General features: G+C 44.3%; 1 protein-coding gene across 2 annotated transcripts in view; it reads left to right on the top strand.

Annotated features, from left to right (window-relative positions):
• The first annotated feature begins 3,883 nt into the window (after positions 1–3,883).
• LOC147659414 (1-aminocyclopropane-1-carboxylate synthase-like protein 1) overlaps positions 3,884–23,514 on the top strand; it is a 210,216-nt gene continuing 190,585 nt past the window's right edge. The window contains exons 1-2 of one of the 2 annotated variants that reach the window (XM_086951760.1): positions 3,884–3,918; positions 5,762–6,072. In XM_086951760.1, the coding sequence (XP_086807886.1) occupies positions 5,778–6,072 (295 nt within the window). In that variant the 5' untranslated portion in view covers positions 3,884–3,918; positions 5,762–5,777. Of the gene's footprint in view, positions 6,073–23,514 lie in introns of both variants that reach the window. The other variant, XM_086951759.1, reaches the window with a different exon arrangement.

Raw genomic sequence — 23,514 nt, 5'->3', positions numbered from 1 at the left:
CTGCTACATACCTGGGCTAAGTCAGACTTCCTATTGCAGCTACCTGTGACTTTCACTGCGTACGCCGCTTTGCTCCTGTGGAGGGTGCCAGTATTCAGGTGCCAGGCAATGCAGCAGTCTGCCACCAGCTATGGCCATAGCGCAGCACCCCACAGGATTCTCCTGCCTGTCCGGTAGCAGCAACCAGCAGCTCTGTTGTTGGTTTACTTTCTTTTGCGATGCCCCACTCTTACCTGGAGCGTGCTTCTCGCTCCTCTCCCCTTCTCGGGTAACACGACTGGCAGTGTCAGAATGGGACTGCCAGTGCGAGCTTCCTTCACTGCTAGGATGGCTATGTCTCGTTGCACGGGGCCGTTCCCGTGGGCACATTGGCCACTTCCCTGCAGTCTCTTATTTTCGCTGCTGGCACTTGAGCATAGCAAACACAAGGAGATGATGGACAGAGTGCTGAAACTTTTCAGACACTCCCCCCGTGTCACAGATCTGGGTTGAATCCATCTTCATTCTTTAGCTCACTTCATCACCTCAGTTTAGACCCAGCTATATGCAAATCAGTCTTGACCCTGTGCCTCATGGGAACAGTCCAGCCCGAACTGCCAAGCCAGATCTTCCCTGAACCAGGAACGAGCATCCTGAGACCGGTTTCTGGGTAACACCCTTCATCAGCCAGCCTAGCTTGAATCCAGTGGCAAAGTGAGCAAGGGATCCACGTCTGGGCATACATTGCCTACTTAGGGCGAACAAAGCAAACAAAAAGAGATGATGGACTTCGGGTGAAGAATTCAAACACAAGGAGATGATGGACGAAGCGCTGAAACTTTTCGACACTTACCCCCAGTCACAGATCTGGGTTGAATCCATCACCATTCTTTAGCTCACTTCACCACCTCAGTTCAGATCCAGCTATAGGCAAATCAGTCTTGCCCCTGTGCATCATGGGAACTGCCAAACACAAGGAGATGATGGACGGAGAGCTGAAACTTTTCAGACACACACCCCCAGTCACAGATCTGGGTTGAATCCATCATCATTCTTTAGCTCACTTCGCCACCTCAGTTCAGACACAGCTATATGTAAATCAGTCTTGACTCGGTGCCTCATGGGAACAGTCCAGTCCAAACTGCCAAGCAGGTCTTCCCTGAACCAGAAACAAGCATCCTGGGACCGATTTCTGGGTAACACTGTAGCGTAGTCTGCTCACCCCACATGGGCCTTTTTGGTTCACGAGTGGTCATCCACCACTCACGGTGTGAATCGCCACTCCCACGCTGGGTCGGTAGTATGTAGGCTCCTCAAACATTTAGGGCCTATGGTACTAGCTTCAGCACCTTATCTCCTCTGGATCGCTGTCCCTAGGGCCGGTAGGCATGGCGGGGATGCATGGCATACAGGTGGGGGTACAGGAACTTGTTGGTGTACGCCAGCGTGCTCACTCTCCGGGATGTTTTAGTCTCGCCCAGCCTCAGTTGCTGTCGTACCGGCAGAAGGTGAGGGGCTGCCAGATGACCTGGCTACTCTCCCCCCCACCAGGAACAGCTCCAAGAACACACGTGGGCCGTCTCGCTCATCACCATTGGAGACTGGTGGCATAGGACCACATGCTTAGGGAAATAATGCACACGGACACAGTGGCTTGGGTACCGGTAACTTTTATTAGCAAGGTCACCTTAACATAGCTGCCAAGGTTTCAAATCGCTATGTGTGAATTTTTCATAATTTCAGTGTCATTATACGTGACATTTTAACGACTATGAGTGACACTTTCAGACCAGCAAAATTAAGCAAACAAGACCAGGGAAACAAATAAATATTGAACATTACACCCATGTGAGCAACAAGAAACACTAGTAAGATCTTAGAGCTTCAGCAAAGCTCCAGAAATCGAAGGGCAGGAGAGGCTCACACACAGCCTAGGGGTCACAGCCCAGCCGCAGCAAGGTGTAAGTTATTTTAAAAAAGACACACACTGAGTAACTGAATTGTATAATAAAATAGTAAGTTGCACAGTCTACTAGTCTTATAGGCAATGAACACATTATTTGTGGCACAAATTAATGTTTACTTAGTTAATGTGGGATAAATACACTACCTGCGCTCACTCTCTCAGGCACTTGTCATGCAGCCTGCGGCCTCCTCACAGCAGCTGTGAGAAGGAGGCCGCAGGCTGCAGCCCAGGGTCAGGTTACATTCAAGCTTCCTTCCGCTGTAATGTGCATCTACACGGATGCGACCTTTATTTGCTGCACTAACTTCTTAGTGACTGTACCAATGGCCTGACTCCCTACCGAGCGCTGGTGAGCCTGGGATCGAGTGCGGGCGGGAACTCATAATTCCGCATTACAATTGATTGTCGATTTATTACCGGAGCCGGTGGTGCGCAGCTGCTGGCAGGCTGTGCCTTGTCCTGGCAGCCAGCACTGCGGGTCACCTGCACTAGACTGCGCTGCAACAAGTTCGGAGAAGCTGTATCGGTACCGCACTCAGTGACTTCTTGGGTAGAAATTTAAAGCGCAGCCGAAACTTATTTCGCCCACTTGCACTGCAGATGGGGGCATGATTCAGAGACCCACACAGCAGGTGCCCTAGGGCACCAGCGTCCCTCGCTGTCCGTGGGGTTCGGGTCGGTCGAAATTGCATTTTTTCAGGAAAATCTGCTGGTGCCAACACGGCTGGTTGCTATAGCCACTACTTCAGCATCCCACAACGGGGCGCAGGTGGCCGCCCGCGGCAATAGATTCATGCGGCCCGCTGCGGCCGCGGCGTGCGGCCATGGCATGAGAGAGCCCGATCTCGTGCGCAGCCTGCACTCTCTTAGATTCCCCCGCCGCTTCTGCACTTCCTAGTTCCTCTGGACGTGAGGGCACTGTACCACCGGCACATCCGGATTTAATACCGGCCCCCTGGTGCCACAGTCTGTGATTGATAGCTGCAGTAAAGACTGAGAGGGCGGCCCAGCCCCCCTGCAGTGTGTGATGATGAGTTCTGAGAGCAGCTGTGCGCCGCGCCGGCGCCGCAACATTTGCCGGCAGAGTGCAGAGAGATAAATGATAGCGCTCTGAGCCACTACACAGAGCTGAGAGCTTCAGTCAGGTTAACTGTTTAGGAACTCTGCTGAGCAGCACCTCTCTCGGAACAACAGAGAGAGGCCGGGCACAGGCGCCGCTGGCGTGCCTGGCACAGGTGGCAAAATGCGTGACAATGACTTTCAGTGCGGTGATGCGGGTCACCGCACTGAATTGCGTGAGCGTCACACCTGTTGCGTGACGCTTGGCAGGACTGCCTTAACAGTGACGCCTGTGATGAGTGGGTATAAAGTGGGGTTACAGCACAAGGGTGAACACTAGAACATGTCCAGCAGGACAATAGATCCTGTTCTAAAATTTTGGCATGCATTCTTTATTTTCGAACGAAGGTTCACTCCAAGTGTCACACAAGTCATGAAAATGTCACACGACGAGAGCACTGAAAATATGAAAATGACACTCATAAACAAACTGGAAACTTCGAGCTATGCCGTCTCTCTGCAGCAGAGGGGCTTCCCTGTACTGGTAACAGTCAGGAGCTCTCGGCAGACGGGTCGTCAGTGTCTTTTTCACAACACACAGCGACCCGACTACATAAACTGTACAGAAACGCAGATCTGAACGCACATCTATTTACCGGTTCGCATGCGACTTGGCCGTTCATTTCCGGTGCCGGTACGATATTTCTTCCGGGGTATAACAGTATTTTCCCAGTGAGCCGAAAATTATTTCCGGAACTTCTCTTTTCTATCCAATCGCAGGCGCCGTGTAGTCCTCAGAGTACCGCCCTTCAGCTGTCAGTCGATGCAACGCTGCTCTCTCATTGGCTCTTCCTCACTGCGGTTTTTGAAGTCCTGTAAGTCGAAAGTCAGGCAGGAGCAACTAGGGAAACGGGGTAAGTCCCGGGTTCGGGAGCTTCCTGACTGTCCCGGGAGGGATGGCATGTAGGAATGATGTGCATTCCTTTTGCAAAATATAGCGACAGCTTCCTGACCGGAGCTGAACAGCCAGGAAATGAAAAGGTGTTTACAATTTAGGGTTTCCTATCAATAGGTTAGCAACGTAGTCTTAAAAATGTTTATTCTTCAATGAGTGTAGAGATTTTACGGAATGAAGGCTACCCTTTTGGAATACTGCCTTGATTTAATGGAACTGAAATGTGCCTGCTAGTGGAGGAAATGTGCCTGCTGGGGGAGTAGATTGTTTTCAGATATTCGTTTCCTCGGACATCAAGAGTTAAGTCTGACATCGAGGTTTAGCCCAGTCAGAGTAGTGATCGATCTCTTCTCTCTGAATTTCGAATGCACCTGTCGTGCTTTGTAGACTTTTCCGAGAATCCCACTTAAAATAGTGTAGTAACAGAACTACAAGATATTACATTTGAACTAGTCACTGTACACATGTCTTTTAAGAGTTACACATTCAGTGTACTAGCCTACCTTTCCAGGAAAAGCACCTCTCTTCCAAAAAATGTATAGTTTCTGAAAAGAAACAGTAACTTGTAGCAGAGCACTTTTTAATGTAAAGTAAACAGTCTGTCTTCCTCCAATACAGCCCTTGCAAGTTTCTGTCTACTCGCAGATTCGGTACAGTTGGCTTCAACGTTGCCACTGGCTCACATAGGGGTCCCTAACATTGGTAGACTACCAATAAATTTTAGTAGGTATTGCAAATTGCAAATACATTTTGGGTTCCTTTCCCCTTACTAAATATGCGCCCAATAAAGCCTAGCTTATTCCTTTTGTCCGCTCTAGTTAAAATTTCCTTTCATATAATTTAAAAACCCATTTGAATTTTTATTTCTTTTTTGTAGACTAGTTTTCTTTGACCCTGGGGCTCAAATTTGAGTGTACTAAGCATGGTATCCCAAAACTCTAACTCCTTTTCAAGCAGAAGATGCTTGATCCTATTGACAGGATTTTTAGGAATAGTGGATCCTAAATTTTAACCAGGGTTTTATTTCATGCCGAGTACTTATTAACGTACTGATGGACCAAACGTTTTATTCTGCAAAACATAAAACTTGCTATCCCAAAAGTAAAGCTTTTTTACCTTTAGTCTCCTGGAATTTAGAATTTATCTTCCTGTGAGTAAGAGGGGGCCTTACATCTACTTAAAAAAAAGACTTCATCTGTCTTTCTATTTAATGGAGAAGTTGATAATCGGTCTAAGTTATAATCTATTTTATAAACAAATGTGTGCATCCAGTGCACCTCAAGTGTGCCTCTGATTTCTATCTTTTAAAACATTCTCAAAATTCATGGGTATCATACATATACGCAGATATTAACCACAATTAAGGAATGGCTGTTGTACCTACCATGGCCAATAAAACTGTCGGCCCTATTTAGTCTTTAGCAGTTGTATTGCGGTATTTACATTTTTACCCTGAGGTATTGGTTGAGGGTTATGGATTTTCGAGGTAAAAAGTATGAAAGGGGTAGTAACTGGTCAGATCCAGAAGTGGTGGAGCTGCTGCAGCTATGGGCCAATGACTCAGTGCAGATGGAATTGGAGAGCTGTTTAAGGAACCAGCACGTCTTCAATCGCATTGCAGAGGTGCTAAGGGATAAAGGCATCCATCGTAGCGGGGACCAGTGTAGGGAGAAGATCAAGAAGATGAAGTTGGAGTACAGGAGGATCAAGGACAATAATAAAACTCTTAGAGGTGGCAGAACCTGGAAATTCTTCGACGTGATGGACAGAGTACTGACTAGTCGACCTTCTATCTCCTACAGCACCTTGGCTGGCAGCATGGTCCACCAACAAGTGCTGCAGGGTGGCCTAGTGGAGAGCTTCCACCACCATTTCACCCCCTCTGCACTACCATTTGGGCACCCGCAGCACTCGGAGCTCATGGAGATTAAGTGCGAGGAGGTTGAATCAGAGGATGGATGCCTGACCCCAGAGCCTTCACTGCCCATAACCTACCAGCACGGCTCTGCAGAAGACCAAGAGTTTGAAGAACGGCCTATCTTGGGAGTGGAGCAGAATGAATCTGCAGTTTCCGGAGAGGATATTCCAATCGAAACCAGTGTTTCGCCTTCAGGTATAGTTTCTATTTTATCTGTAAAGCCATGGGAAGGCATATGATCATCACTGTGGTTTTCAGTTATATTTTATGTGCATGTGCTTGGTTACTGCCCCACCAAGAGAATAATATTATGGGCTTTTCCAGTTTATTTAACAAAAAATGGAGGCTTTTGCTACGCTAATGTCATCATTGTACATAGGCATACTATTTGTGAAACTATTGGTTCAAGATGGAAGACAGTATTTAACTCATTAGCCCTGATACATCTGTATTACTTCCTCTACACACATAGCATTTCATAATTTGACATGTAAATTATGTATAACGTCTACAGTGTCTAATTGTCCAATATTTTGTTACATTTGACCTAGTATTTTCTGCTCAGAGATCACCCACTTGCTCCTGCTTCTAGTTTTGGCAGATGACGGATCTTGGGGCCCTTATAAATAAGTGTTACTCCAAAGATCAACCAGTTTGGTGATATGGGTAACCTGGACACAACAGACCTCTTATCTCCTTACTGGTGCATGCAAAATATGTCTGATTGTTCACAGTTCACCTAACAAAGCCTGTTATGAAGGCTTGTCTTTCCAGACCACAGCACTAACCAAATGTAGCACAACATCACCATGACACCCTGAAGGGCAGTGGGGAGCTGTCCCAATAAAATGCAGAATTACTAGAAAAATAAACAATTTGAGCAAAATAGTAATAACATATGAACCTTGGTCCAGGCTATAGTGATTAGTCGCCTTGACTATGGGAATACGCTGTTGGTTGAAGTAGGTGAGTTCTGCTTGCTAAACTGCAGGTGATTCGATACACCGCGGCAAGGATGATTCTGAATCGCCCTTCAGGCTCCTCCTCAGACCCTTGCTGAGAGAGCTCCACTGGTTACCATTGAAGAAGCGATCCTTTTTTAAGATTTGTTGCCTTACTTATAATGCCTTAAACGGCAAAGGTCCCTACTATTTGCAAAAGAAATTTACAAAGCAGGTTTCGGGCTGTAACCTTAGATCTATCTCCTCAGCGCTTTTAAAGGTCCCAAGAATACGTCTAAATCGTACTGCGGGCAGAGCAATTCTCGTACCTTGCCCCACGGTACTGGAATCAGCTCCCCATGGCCCTGCACAAATTTACCTCATACACTATTTTTAGGAAACAACTAAAAACCTTTCTGTTTTAATATTTTCATCAATTGTTGCCGGTTTTCCCTCTCTTCACTAGGTAAGCGTCGAGATGCCCCTGGGTGACTCGTACGCAATAGAAATATACTTAACATAACATCATTAGCAAACAATAACCAGACGAATTATGTTGCCAAACGCTGTAGTGAAATATAAAAAAGTTGACAGAACTGTAAGTGGTACGAGAGTCCCATGCTTCAGAGATTACTGCAGAAAAAGCCAGAACCAAATGATCCCAATTAGACCACTCGCTAATCCCACCGTGACACTCCTTTTCTCACTGTTAGCGTGCTGTTGTTCCACACTCACTCTAAACCTCAATACCCCACTCCTCCATCATTCGATGTCAAACCTCGATGTGTATAGTGACTTAGGTACTTTGTAGCAATGTATGCTCTGTAAGTGACTTATGCCAGGACAAGCCACCGGCTCTTATTGCAATGGAAGAAAACACATATTTTTCAGTTATCGGTACTAGCAAATGACCAATTCTGCTTTTGTCAAATTTATCTTAATTATTCATACAGAAGGTTATAACATCTCTGTTCTCCGTAACACCTCTGGACCAACAATTATTTTATTCACAAGAGCATATCATCAGCATATAGCACGGTATATCTCCAATGCCTATTTAACCAACTGGTATAGAGGTACGATCTATAGCAAAAAGCATTTATCTTGCAAATCTCTCAGATACAATAATATATGTCCTACATTTAGCCACTGTCGAATTAAGTAACGTTTACTCCTTTATCTTGGCTGCCTCCTATTACTGATTTCTCAAAGCTGCTAATTTACACTTTCCCATTTCCACACCACACAGCTACATTATAAAACCGCTCCATGACCTCCTGTTGTTACTGGACCTCACAGCTGCCTTCGACACAGTGGACTTTACAGCAATTATCTGCATCTTGACAGCTCAAATGAGATTGATTGCCAAGGTCCTGCACTGTCCACTCCTGCCTATTTAATCAACCTACACTAGTTTGTTGAAATGAGCACCTCGAGATCATAGAAGTTCCTTCTCATCAGGGGGGTCCCAGAGGACCCACCTTGTCTCTCATCACCAACGTCTATATGGAGCCCTCAGAGACTCTGTTCAATGATAACAAATAATAATTTACCTTTATTAACCAGTACATCGACAACACACTACTCCACTTGAAAATAATTTCTGCTGCATACACCAAGTACCTCGAACATTGCCTGCGCCTCAGCCAGGGTATCTAGCATTTACGTGGTTCTCCACCCCATCAAAACTGAATTCCTGCTATTCACCAAGAACAACAAGCAAAAGCTAGTCCAACCAGACATTGGACAAATTTAAACCCCAACTTTCACCCATTGCCAAGTCACTTGAATTTAACCTTGTCACAGCCTGCTACTGGCTCTCTCTATTACAGCTAATGACTTTAGTATTGCCTTTGAAACCTTCAGACTCTAGATTAAGAAGTGCAAAAAAGTACAAAAAAAAGAAGGGAAAATTCTTTCTTTTTTAATGCACACAAGATTTGCTATTACATTCCTGTATCTATCAACACTGGTCCAACTCTTTTCAAATGTAGATAAGAACTGAAGACACACTTTTAAAGACCAATAGATCTCAATGTAATAAACTCCCACTTTTACTCTTTGGAACCAGTTGTTCCCCATTCACATGTAATTATATATTTGATTTTGACCCTGTACAGTACTCCGCTGCCTTTCGGCTAGGCATGCACTATAGTTACACCATTTACCCGCATCCACACTGGTGTTTTATGGACCAGAGTGATTCTACCGAGTTTTCCTTTTTCTGTGGATTGGTACGAAGTGGAACCTGCTTCTCTTGTACACAGTATTTGTATAGTTTTGGCGTCCCTTACCTTTTTTTTTTTTTCTTCAATTCTAATTTTCTTTCTCTCTTTTTTATCCCTTCTGAGCTCTGGCAGCCTAAAGCACAATGATTGGTGTTCATTACTTTTGATTGTATTACTTTGGTGACTTTTTAAAACCTATTTTGAGTGTTGACGAGTAAATGAACAAGAACTGTTTGAATGAACCAGATTCAGTAGCTATTCTGCAACTGCTTAGTCTGAAATTAGGTTAATAATAGGGCTCTCGTTTAGGCAGATATCTTGGTTTGAGTCCTGGGCTTTCAATTAATGGTTAAGATTTTAGTAGTGTGAAAAGCAAAAACCCTACTAGAAGCATTCAGCCGTAATTATATGAGCCAATTGGTCTTACTACAGGAATTAATTGTTCTCAGTGTTTAACCTTATTTTTGCACCAGTCAAGTTGCTCAAACCTTACTCTGGCCCTTACCAAGAGTCTTTCTTAGCATGTAAGTTATGGAAAACATTCTCTTCACACCTACAAAAGAGCAGACAAAATCCTAACTATAAGTGGTCGAATGACTCTTTCCTGCTGTTGGCCAACATGGAAAGTGAGGTGGTGGGGAAGAGGTAGAAGGAAGACGTGGCTTTAGCTCTCCCTCCCCCTGAGACAGGCTAGAACGTGCTGCTACGCGTAGTGTGGTTGCATGCTAATAACCCCGAATATAACCATCCGCTCCCTAGGCAGCAGTTAAATCATACTTATAGGATTAAAGAAGTTTCAGCTGTATGCTCCTGTGAGTGCTGAGCATGGTGATGTTACTCGTATCCTTCTTACACCCCTAGTAATCAGTGATGACGTACCGTTAACAAAACTGTTGTATAGGTATTGGAGGAATCCGGAAGTTGGGCCCAACAAAAGGCTATTCGTCCCTCACACCCAGTTTTCAGAGCCATTGGGTTTTGATTCTTCTGCCTTGACAGATATTCCACACATGGTTTCTCCTAGCATTGAGCTATGAGTAGATGCAAACCTTTAGGACTTAGGGTTGGTACTGTCCATTTCAACGAGACACCTCAACTATCAAAATGTCCATGTTGATAATGCTCAGCAGGCTGTTTATAGAAGCTTTTGGAGACATTGGGCGCTCGTAGGCTAAACACTATATACTTAATACACTGTTAAACGGTGTTACTATTAGTGAGCCCATTTAGCCAGGGGCATTTTTCTTAGAACGATGAAGGGTATGAGTCAGCCCCATTGAGATACTTTTTTATTTTTTTTATTTATTTATGGATTTTATACATATTCATACAATGCACAGTGATTCCGTCATATGGGCAGCCATCTTGTGCGGTTCAAGGTACATGGTATATGGTAAACATTATTTGGATGGCGTCCCTTTTCTGGTTATACAATAAAGTTGTGCTAGAAAGGAGGAGAGGAAAGTGTGAATAAGTAAAAAGAGAGAGAGAGAGAGTATCCTGTAGCTTCGGTGTGTAGTTGCTGTGGCAACTATCCCTCTTTTTGGCTGATAGTTTGTTGAGATGGTAAGGTATTTAGGGTGGGTTGGGGGGGGGGGGGAGGGGGTTAGCTCTTGTCCAGTGACTTCCAAAGGTTCCTGGAGGAGGCTTTCTACGGTGAGTATATTTTCGCTAGGGAGTCGGCTCCTCTTAGGTAGGTGATCCAGCTGAGCCAACCGCTGTATGATTCTTTAGAGGTTTCCTTCCAGTTCGTGAGTACCAACTTGACTGCAGCGGTTAGGAGAAGGTCCAACAGCTCTCTTTCTCCCTCTATGGAGAGTGCAGTACGCAAGCAAGCCGTCGTGATTGAAGCGAAATCTCTCTTTATTTTACAGTGGAGCGCTTTGACTATATACATATCTGCAGCAGTTTTAACAGTGATAAATCTCACCAGCTAGTAAGACGTTTTAAATATGCTTACTGTACTGTGACGCTGGCTCCTACGGTCTGAGTGTTTTCCACAAAGAGGGAAGAGACAAAGAAAGGAACAAAGCTTTGGCATGGCCAATATGTCTTGCCCGTTGACCTATTGGTTTGGCCATGTCTTTTGTGATGCTACAAAATCAGAAGAATGCATTTTTGCAGTAGCATTGCAGAACTGGTCAAAATAAAAAGAAACAAGCAATGATACGTCCGCTAATGGTAGCGGCGTCATTTTATAGGTGCATTTTGGTGTGAGTGCGTTAAATGCATGCATAACACGCAAGTGTGCATCTGTGAAAGGATGCGAACACCAATTCTTTTTATTTACCAGTCCAAGATGGATAAAAAAAATAAAAAATTGAAAGTAGCACAAAAGCACTGTTTTCTAAGGCACAAGAGCCGGCAGCAATTGAAATCAATTAAATAAATAAAAGAAATGGTGGGCTACAGAGGAACGGGGGGGAAAGCAACGGGTCTTTGAGGGTGAATAAAAAAATATGTCATGGGGCCAGAATCACAAGGCAGAGAGAGCTACTTGTAACGCAAGAAAGTTATTTCATGAAGGATGAGAAGAACTAGCGGGAGAGAGCTTAAAAACACATACATTCTCATGGAGTGCTTAACCAAAAAGTAGAAAAATCGTTACAGAAAAGTCAGTAGTGAGAGAATAAAAAATCCGCAAATCTAAAGAAACAGAAAGAGTCTGTATTCCAGAGGATGACAAATACAAGTTGCGTCAAGCAAAACCATTGAATAACAAGCAAACAAATAAGAGTGACAATGAAGGTTGTAGGCTCATGGTTTGCCCACAAAAGGTAATGACTCATTTGCAGTGCTAGATGGTAGGCGGTGCTTTAATATATCTTGTTCCTTATATTTTATGTGTGGCTGCAGTGGCGGCTCGTCTATGGGGGTGTTTGGTCGCCTCCCCACTGCTTTCTCGCCGTGCGAGAAGGCAGAATCAAATGGTAGTTATTACCGTAATAACTACCATTTGTTTCTGCATTCTCGCACGGCGAGAAAGCAGAAGTTACTGGTTGAGAGAGTGGGCGGTGTTACTTGAGGGCAGGGGGGAGTGGCTAGCCCACTGTTGTTAATACTGTCTGTTTGGACAGCCTGAGAGGCTTCCTAAACAGACCGTTTCAACACCAGTGGGCAAGCCGCTCCCCTCTGCCCTCGAGTTACACCTCCCACTCTCCCTGTTCTCTGTATGCTGTAGCATACAGAGAGAAATGACGCGGTTGGGGCAGCCGGCCGCACCAATCAAAGACGCCGCGGTGGGGGGAGGGATGCTGCCTGCAGCCTTCCTGTTGACGAGCAGCACCCTGGGAATTCGAAAGGCAGACGGCGGGACGGAGTCGGGAGTCTCGGAACCAACTTAAAGGCGTAAAGTAACTTCAGTTTTACAGTTACTTTTGTCCTGTGATTTTAAGACTGTGACAATATTCTGAGGGAAATGTATTGCCGCACTCGGTCGTGATTATGCCACTTGATTGATTGAGTATATTGGACATTACCCTTATGTGGTTATGAATCAGTGCGGGCTTAATGGGTACAGATGAATGTGCCAAAGGGCATTATCTGTTGCTTTCCTTTCATGTGTGGTGTTTAGTTGTCCACCACTGCTCAACTGCAGATGGTTATGTTTCGAGACGTGACGTCTTTCCAAATCGTGGCGTTGGTGAAATTCTGTGTATGAGAGCATGGATATATGTGAATCATGAATGAAGGTATCGTTGAGGAGGCAAGCGCTTAACAAGTTGGTGGCGTCGAACTGTGAGGTGCGCACAACAGTGCTGAGAGTTGTGCCTAATGAGTTCTGTACACTGAATGTACCGTCAGCGTCAGTGTCAAATATACATGTTACATTTGCATTACCCCACCTAGTGGCCTTATCGTCCGTGTGACAGATGATGCATACACATTTTGCGAATCCCGCCGAAGCAGTCGCTTTGCTCAGTCATTGTAAACTACAGATTACGTGCCAAATAAAAAATAGCATATTATCATAATAACCTTCAAATTTGTGTTGTGAACGTGTACATTTTTTTAAAAATCTGTAACCGTAGTTTATTTGTTCAATTGCTAAAAACGTGACAGGGCGCATTTCTACCGAATGAGCAGAATGCATTCTTATGAAATAAACGCTGGCTGCTGATATCACTGTGTTACTTTGAGGTTGCTAGGCTGGATCCACGTAGGGCTGATTTAGCCTTTACACTTTCTGAGATCGGTAATATTCACATTCCAGAGGGGTCTTTGTAAAATCTGTCCTCTGACAGGCTACAAAGGTACTATTGAAATAACTAAGGGTCTCACGTACTACGGTCTGGTTGCATAGTATCTCAGTTTTTTGCACACTGACTGTTTTGCGACCTGATGTTTATTTTGCAATGTAACTTATGTAAAGGCGAATTGGGTTGCAAAGTGTCACACGAGGTCGCAAAAACAACTGCTTCACTGCAAATGGCTGTGAATGAAGGCATGGGGATCTAAGAGGGACAACGTACACCCATGCCTGCGACATCCCACGCCATACATGAAAAAGGCAGCAGCTTCCTAACGGCGGAGAGTGGAGTTTTCCTTCATTCGATTATCTTGAAAGAGCAGAGCATTTCAAGGGAACACGCTAGATTAATTACCTCCCAACCACATACTCAAAGCTGTTCCTAAATATGTTTGGCCCAGGGTCCCCAAAATCCTTAAGCTGTCCCAGTTTGCTCTCTCTTTTTTCAGAAATTTCTCCGAGACGAACCCCCCCGAATTCCCCTTTAGTTGTTCTGGCTCGCTCTCTGCACTTGCTCGCCGCGGTGCACTCCCACACTAATTTTACACCCTGCCACTCTCAAATGTCACCAGCCGCCACTGTATGGCTGTATGCACCATTTTCAAGTTTTTTAAATTTACGATCGTGATTATAATAACATCCCGGCATGCTCCAGCTTTTACCCCAACCCTTTATATATTGTGGTCATGCTGCAGACAGCTTGGCTCCCTGGCCCTAGTCAGATGTTCTATCTGGATGCACAGTGTGCACAGATCCGTCACCCGCAGATATCCGGGATTCAGCTGTGCTTCAGATGCAATGTACACATGGCTCATAGGCCTCGAGCCTTGGCCATGCCTACTTAGTGAAGAGCGTGTGCGCTTGTGATAATGCATGATTGTGATAGATTCTTCTCCCAGTTATTGGCTCGAATGAAATGCTTCTTGTATTCAAGTAATTCAGCAATCCACTGAAAAATAGCTAAAATAAAAATGCATAACTTGAAGCTTCTCCAACGAGTAGCTTGTGAGCCACTGGTAGCATTCCTGCAACCTCTAAGTAGCTCTCCTGTGTGCAGATCAGCATACTGAATTAGAGACTTTTTCATGGTTGAATTAATATATACATACCAAAATTGAAAGTGTGCATTCAAGATGTAAATATGTGTATTTTCATAACTCATAAGCAAATGTTTAAATAAAAATGTTTGAATTTTAAAGTATATTTAAATCTGATATTTGAGTGAGAAGTCATGCAGCTTTTTGGATACTTATAACTAATATTATTAGTCAGGGACAGTGCCGCTATAACTACTATGTTCTAACACCCTAAAGATATTTCACTTTGACAAAGCATTTTTCAACATTAATATTTGCAAGCATGCCTGATGCTGTGAGGTAATATGATGTGTGTGTATGTATGTGTGTGTGTATATATATATATATATATATATATATATATATATATGTATATATATATATATATATATTCACTGACAAAACCATAGGTTTCACACCGGTTATAGTTAGCTGGAAATTTTACTGACATAAAACCACTGAAATTCCCACGTTATAGTTAGTTGGGCTTACTATAACTTGCGCGCCTGCAATGCACTGCTGATGACGTCATATATTACATCACTTATGATATTGCCCTGGAGCTCTCCCGGTGCGCGCCCCGGTGTGTGCACCGGAAAGCACAGTTTTTGGCACGCACCGGTTAGCGTCCCGTTAGCGATATTACCGCGAATGAAAACAGCATCGTGACGTATCGCGTAGCCGCGTCCGCGTGATACGCACGGCGTAAGCGCACCGGAAGCACTTGAGCGAATACGATCGCGCAACGTAAACATCCAACGCGCTTACGGGACGCGACCCGGGGCGCGTCGCGTTAGCGCGTCGGGTCATGTGACCTGAAAATAACACTTTTTATTGGTGCAGAACAGTTTTGGTTTCCAAATGATGAATGCCCGGGTCATGTGACCTGAAAATAACACTTTTCATTGGTTCAGGACAGTTTTTTTTCCAAATGATGAAAGACCCCACCATTTTTCCTTATTCTGACTTTGTCCTTTGACTGAGGAAGACCTGTTTTGAGATCTTTGTGGTATATTTTGTACTTTAAAATGGCTACAGTAGCAGCAGCAGCTGGAGCATCTGCACCACCACCACCACCAAGAGGACCACCACAACATCACATTGGTGGTCAAGAAGAAGAGGAGGAGGAAGAGGAGGAGGGGAGGAGGAGGAGGTGGCTGGCAGAAGACAATACCCCATACAAACCCAAGCAGCACATTGTATGGGAGTTTTTTCCCATCCCTGAAGGAAAGGAAAAAGTGAATGCGCCAAAGGTGACTTGCCTTATCTGTGACATGGAACTTTCAAGGGGGAACCCTAATAAAAAATATTCTTTCGGTAATAATACTGTGGAATTTTAGTTTACGAGCTGAACATCATCTGCGCCAGCTTGTCACCCACGTACAACGTGCACGACAGCCATTTTAGGTATCATGGTCTCCCTGTCCACGATCGATCGCCAGCACGCTCCTCCGACCCTGCAAGCATCCTCCGCGCACCCTGGCTCCCCCTCCCTCCCTCACATGAGCATAACCCTTCTCCTCCTGCATGATCCTGTCCTTGGGAGTCACGCCCGCGCCTGACCAGCACCTCCTCTCCTTCCATGAATACCCCTCTGTTGATAAACCATCCCTCCGCGCTTGATTGTCCACGCGGCATGAATACCACTCCTTTGATGACCCCTTCCCCCGAGTCCGACTGTCCACACAGGTCCGAGGCCATCGCCTAAGCCGGGAGATACCGTTTACTGCCCCTTATTGTATGGAGTCGCTCCTCTTCAAAGGACCCACTATTGATCATGGCCTCCCCACCCCATGGGATACGATCAGGCGCACACATCCTAAGAATCGGCGGAACACTCGGCCGCGTGATAGCCCCCTCCTGTTATCAGCAGGGTGAGGACCTCTATTGTGGATGTATGTGGGGGTGGGTTTGACACGAGGATTATGGGGACGTCATTTCATAAGTTTAAAGAGTCTTTTTATGCAATAAAGAATGCTCACATGTCATAAACCAGGGTATAAGAGGCCAGGCCTCAGAGAGGCTGTTAGAGCACCTCGAGACGATACCTTGTTGTCTGATCTGATGTGTTCTGCTCCGTCGGAATAAAACTTCTGTTTCCTGCCTTCTAGTCTCCAGCGCCTGCCTCATTGCTTGGTAACTTGAATGGTATAGAGGCGGTTAGCGCCGGGCAAATCTTGGAAAAGGCCATAGCCCTACCCTTTTTCTACAATTGGCGTCCCAAAGCGTGGGGCCCATCAGCGACACGTGGATCCAGTGGGAGAGGTCCCGACGACAGAGTGAACGACTGCAACGATCGGGAGAGCTCGTGTCCGATAGACCCTCGTCTGACAGCCGATCATCCGACCTTCACTAGTTCCGAACAGACCTCTCTCGAGTGATCTACGGTCCTGACTGGGAACCATCAGGAGTGCCACGAACATCACGAAGAATAGAGGACGATCGGGCGCTGGATTCGGAAGACAGGAAACCGTCCATGCGGTCCGGGTAAGGTCGTGTAAACACGACAAATTGAGAAATGATTGTTTGATTTGGATAATACTAGTATTACTCTTTTGTTGATCCCTCTGGAGATTCACAGTCTGCAAACGGAGAAACAACAGGCTCTCTCTTAGCAAACAGTGAAGGATAGGTAACGCAGACTTTTGTCCCCATTGTAATCCGTCGTGCCTATCTTCCTCCCCCACTGTTTTCCCGAACTGTCGTTCGTGGATTGTTGTCTGGAGATTCTCTGTCTGCAAACAGGGAAGAACAAGGTCTCTCTTTGCAGGTAGAGAAAGAGTGGGTAACGCAAACCTTTAACACGTCGTACCCACTTATTCTCCCTACTGATTGTTTGATTGACCGAACATTGATTGTTCGATATTGGTTCTTTTGAGGTATTCACCGCCTGCAAACAACGGAGAATAGAAATATTCTGTCTAGTCTTTGCCCGCCGTGATAAGATGGGTAGTGCAGACCTTTGTCCCCGTTGTAACCCGTCATGCCTATCTTCTCCCCACTGATTGGTAGCCTGTTCAGCCCGGACCGCTTATTAGAGATGAACCATCCAGCTCCACTGGAAGGCACCCCTAATAAGGACATGTTCACCAAGCATGGACTAGTCGCTATTGCCTATACTAGGTTATGGCATAAATACACAAAAACGGACCTCAAAAGTCAGTGGCCACTGATAGGTTCCTTTGATGATCATAAAATAAAAACAGAAATAGCGCTCCAGAAAAATAAGACCACGCCCACTATGCTCGATAGTATCGGCATGTGGCGCAAAGAAACGGAACAACGAAGAAAAAGAGAAGAAGCAAAAATAGGGAAAGAATTACGAAAGGCAGCCCACCTAGCCGCTAAGCAACTAGAAGAAGAAATAAAAGAAAGAAAGGAAGCTACACAAAACCAAGAATCAGGATCGACAGGTCAATGTCCCGTTAGGACCCCCTCTGCGCTCTACCCTGAATTGCCCTCCAAACAACGGGCGAACGATGAGTTACTGCTAGGTCCCCCAATCATCTACATGCCCCCTCCATATGCCCCCTGCCAACAATGTAGTGTAGTTCCTAGTTTCCCACTAGGCCCTGCGCATTGGAATAACATAAACAGTAGTATCGACATGGAACTGCGGATATTCCAGGCCTCCACTGACTATGCTAAACTTAATTGGGTTGTGTTACCAACTAGCTCAGAGGTCACTGGAAACTTTCTTCTCTTCATAGGAAGTGATCAGCTTCCTTGGCACAGACAAGAAGGGATTCAGTTTTCCAACAACCGTGCAACATGACAACTTTGCTCCTCAGATCAAGAGTCGATCTCTAGGGTCGTGTGAAACAATAGACCTAGATTTCACTCAGTCAGTCTAGTGCAGTTTACTTTCACAATATGTAGAGAATAGAGAGACGGGCGTTTATCAATAAAGGGTTAACATTTATTGAACAGTCTTTCTTCTCATACAAGAGAAATGTATTGCCACAATTGCAATAACTGTTATTATAAAAAGTACGTACAGTAAGATAAGTATTGCGAAATAGAACTGTAAAAGCATTGATATGGTTTCTTAGCCATACAATGGTTTAAAAGTAATAAAACATATATACAGTTATATATACATTAGGCTAACATACTCAACTGGTGCTTCTAACTAAGCCTACCCCGGTGTGCCTGACCTAAGCCTAACACGTGAGAAGGGGAGTAAGTAAGTAGCTTAAGTTAAGTTGGTTTTGCCAAGGTTTGTTTCAAGAATTCTCGTCTAAGGGTTTAGTCAACACCATACCTCTGAATAGAATGATGGAGGATTGGTATCTCCTTCAGGGGTCTCTCTCGATATCCCAGTCACCTGCGAGGGTAAACCGGAAGCGCCGGGACTGGATTTCTCTGCACGAGAAATGCAGCGGCTTCTCTCAGCGCGTCGAGGAAGGAGGGGTGACAGCGTCCGCGGGCAGCTGGGCTGGATGTCTTCGCAGAGGACGGCTGCACGGCTCCTCAAGCGTACTGAACCACAGTTCGCGCTGTAGCGGCGATAATGGTAATCAGTAGCTTCACCACCACAGGATAGCAGGCTGCAGCGACAGAGTGCTAGTTGTTACCAACACGGGGTCATGCAGGCAGCTGGCATCAGCAACAGGTTCGCTCATTGCTTAAGGCAACGTTGGTAATATTTATACCTGACAGGTGCCGGGTTTGACCCAAGTTTGCTGGACATAAGACGTCAATTAAAGATGTCACTAGGAAGTGACAGTTATCAGTTGCTCATTAGAGTTCCATTACTAATCAAAACATAGCAAGCGGGGATTTCCAGGTTTGCTAAGTTTTTATCTTGTTGAAGAACTCGGAGTGTTATCTAGGAATATCAGATAGTGACTGCTGCTCTGTCATTGCACTAATTGGTCGCAAAGGAAGTAGCAGAGAGTCATGCTGGAATGTGGCTCTGTGGCTCTGTTCGTGTGAGGCCAGAGATGACTCTTCAGAAATCGCACTTGAACGGTTATGCCAATATAGGGAATAAAGGGCTTAAGGTCACAGTATCGATCAGGAACCTAGATAAGCACGCAACACCCACTCCACGTATACATGTCCATCAAAATTACTAAAACTAAGCAATTAGATGTATGTGTAACATTGCCCACCCCAAAATACATAAATGCATTCGAAATAGGCGTACTTGCAATACATGGAATTTAGGTACTGTACGTTTTTTTAAAGCATAGTAATCATTCAAAATGTTATTTCATATAAAATCAATGAACGATTATGCAAAAAGAATTACACATGAAGTATCTCTGACAGAAGAAATGCGAGATAAATCATCACATAAAAATGCATTGTAATAACATGTGTGCTAGAGGCTGGTGTTATGTTGTTATGTCTCTAGATGTGTTTAGAAATAGAAGTGTGAAGCTTCTGTTCTCTAAGAATAGTTTTTACGTTAAGCAAAGAATTGTTCGTGCCAAAAAAAGGGTCAATATTAAAAAAAATTGTCCAATTCAAAGAAAATAGATTTCCAAAGCTCCTGGCAGTTTTTTGTTGATCAAAACTGAAGGCCGAATTCAGAGTTCATGGGAACGCTGTGTGTCGGAAAGCTTTTCAAAAGTTATTGTTTCTCTATGGGTGAGAACATCGTATCAGACAGGCTCGCAAAGAATTGGTCTACAAAATCAGGTGATAGTTCAACCAAATTAGATAGCGCTGTAACTTGGCAGGTGTGAGAATGATTGCTGTCATCGAAGGCAGGACCAGCAATGCTCACAGAACGTTGTACCTGGATGATGTTGCTTTTGTCACTCGCTCCACTGTTACCACTTGGCTGTAGTACAGGAGTCTCCACGAATGCCGTCATCAGGATTGGTAGCCGCTGGGGACAACACAATGCGTGAGCCGTTATTGGACTTAGCAAAGTATCGACGTCCATTGGTACTGCTGATGGAAGTGAAAGACAGATGTCCAACACGCATTCCTCGCCGCAAAGCATACACCGTAGCACAGGTAAAATGCAATTTTGCCATACCGGTCTGAATGAAAGGAACCAGGTCATGTTTAGATCTCTCAGCCTGGCCAATCCGAGGACGTTAGTTATCCTGTCCCTGTAGCGCATTGCTAGGATTGTCTCTTCCATTCCCATGGGAGCTATGTCTGAGCCGAGGCTTGCCATAACGTAGCAGGATGGTCAAAAATAGAATCCTTGCGATGAGTCCCAAAAATAGTGGAATACCACCAAAGATGGAGTGCACAAAATTAGGAAAGATTCCCAAAATTGCCTGGAAGGGTGTTAGCAGTCCCGTAAAGACTGTCTTAAATATGCCTGGGATGCTTGTTGCACTAGACATGTTAAGGAGTTGGCTAAACATTTCTACGAAATGCACGGGGCAATTTGTTGATAAAAGGTCATGGACCTCAGTAGCCGTCCTTGCGACTAGAAGATCATACGTCTCTTTAGATGACGTTATAGGCACTGTTGTCTGTAAAAGTACAGATTTCATTTTGCTTAATGTATCAATTCGTATAGAATAGAGATTCAGACGAGGCCAGAGGGGAGTCACTATGTCTGGAGGCCCGCTCGGGAACAATGCTTGCATACAGCATTTGACCATGGACGTTACTTGTACTAGATAACTTAGTGCGGGCGCGAGGCCACAGCACCTGTGATCCGTTCTAAGAATGTAACTCCCGTTTGAAAGTTGCATAAAGAAGGGCTCTATCTGAGTTGCAGGTGTGACTAGCTGGTGGCATGAGAGGTTATTTGAATTTCCATCACATGCTCCGTGTAAATTAATACCCTGACACAAAAGTATACCGCTTAGTGAGTGTTTACAGTTGTCACCACTAAGAAATACATTTTTGTCGCTGTCACTATAGCAAGAATGAGTGTATGGTAATTTCCATTCGGATTTAATATATCCCTTACCCAATTGTTCATACTGGCCAGCAGGTATGTACTCAAGGCATTTATGAAATCGGAAAGTTGTTATCGGAATTGTGATAATTCCGTGTATTATCCATTCAATGACAGGGCTCTCTGACATTGTCAATGGTAATCTCTCGAGTTTCTCGATGCTCAAGATTGTATAGTCTGCTCCTTTCTGTGCCAAACTGATCTGTTTATCAGTAAGGTTAAAAATGGAAAATAATGACGTTGTGTTTATCAAACGCCAAGGCACATAGCCTGAACGAAGATTTTGCAGCGTCCAGCCTAGTTCTATAATAGAGCGTAATTGAGACTGGCCATGTTGTAACATTAGCAAATCTCTGTCTATCACATCAAAGGCAGAGGATACAATATTGTCCAAAGGATATATTCTGGAAGACAGAGTCATTAACCCATTGTCTACCACAGAAAGTGATTTCTCCAAATTAATACGATCAATTTCTCGTATTTTTTCAGCAGTTTCAATTTGCTTTACTTTCCAAGCCTCGTTGTAAGCAGCATAGATACTGGTCGCTATGAAACGCTTTTGACGCTGTTTGCGTGGTCCAAGAATGAAATCGCGCAAATCAGCACCATCTTTTAATAAAGACAAGTGTTGCTTAATTTCAGCCAGTGTGGATGTAGTTAGCCATTCTAGGCAGAGTTTCCCTACACTGTATGTGGTTATAATCCCTGGATGTTGTCTCTGGGAGTATCTAGGGTCTAATCTGGTCATTTTTAAACCATGTGTTTTATTCAGGAACCTATCTTGACAGTTATTTGTGTCTGTAGGCCAGATTAACCACTTATTCCAATCAGGATGTGTTCTGTTGAAATGTAAAATGTGTGACACGTCTAACTCAATATCAGCTGTTGTATTTTAAGGTATTGGCTTTGGTATAGACGGTGTTTTCATTTCTTTGATCTTAGCTAGGCCAAGACAAGATGTTTGGTGTACAGTGTCATTTAAAAATAACATTTGTTCTGGTATCATGCAGGTTCTAAATAGTGCTTCTAAGCCTTGCACCTGCCAATCTTTTGTACCCCAAATTGTTTTCGTTTCAATATTATTTTTCCAATAATCAAAACCAAATGTCATCATTTTATCATAAAATGCTTCTGAATTTGTCAGCATTGTTTTCATTCCTGTTTTATCTAACAGGTTATAATAAAACGTTTCTGCATTACTGGTGTTAAACCCTGAAAAATATTTGAATTTCTCAAAAAATGCTTTAGAACTGCTTTTAGGTGGTGTAGAACAATGTTCCCATTGATTATACATAAAAACATTTCTAGGCTGTGCAAGTAATGATCCCCATAGTGGGTGTAACAGAATAACTGCTCATAACTAGATGAACCTTGTAAATAATCATGATCTGTGAATCTAGCTGACATTACTAAATCAGACATCATGTCATTAATACTGTTAAAGTCCCAATCATCAGAGAATGTACTAGGTGTAACAAAGTCACTTAAGGAAACCTTTAGTTGATGAGGATACTTCAGGATTTCGACCGGACCATATATCTCATAGTCTGTTTTCTCCCATACTACCCCACCAGGTATTGGAATTGCTGTGACATTTACTGTTGACAGTTCTCTTTTCTTCACGTGGAATGATCTGTGTGGTTTCAGGACTAGGTTGATGTTCTGACTTGCTGTGTCCATTGTAATATATTTTCCTTCAATGAATTTTCCCAAACACAGTACCATGATGAGCCAAAGCAGGAGGAAAAATACACCTAGACCGAACCAGAACTTTAGCCAAGGGGAAACAAGGTAGATTTCCTTCAGTTGATGAAAGAGTTCAGTTGCTTTTTCTTTAAAAGATTTTTTTGTTTCTGGCATCACTTCGGGGTCGTTTAGATCTTCAGAGAAGTTGTCGAAGTTGATGAAATAACCAGAGGCAGTTCTGTCAATTGATGGGATTGTTCTTTCAATCTGTCTCTCGGTAGCACTTTCTGATGCCACATCATTGTAGACAGGTGTTGTTTCTTGACAAACTGTTTCAATCTGTGTTTCAAGAGGCACGAGTTCCATGGCATTATTGCATAGTCCTTCATTGTGCACTGCAGGCTGATCGAATGTGATGAGTCTTTCAGTTTGAACCTATTGGATTGTTGCAAGTTTGGGTATTCTGTTGTTTCTTGGGAGTCCACTGGGCCTACTGTTGATTATAGGCCACATGCTTGTGGTTTTACCAGATCGATAGACACAATTCTGTTCTCCTTTTTACCAGCAAGGGGCGGTA

Source organism: Lissotriton vulgaris, unplaced genomic scaffold (assembly GCF_964263255.1).
Source record: "Lissotriton vulgaris unplaced genomic scaffold, aLisVul1.2 SCAFFOLD_461, whole genome shotgun sequence".
Classification (NCBI taxonomy): domain Eukaryota; kingdom Metazoa; phylum Chordata; class Amphibia; order Caudata; family Salamandridae; genus Lissotriton; species Lissotriton vulgaris.
Note: the sequence above shows the minus strand (reverse complement) of the source record. Positions and strands in the feature narration are given on the sequence as shown.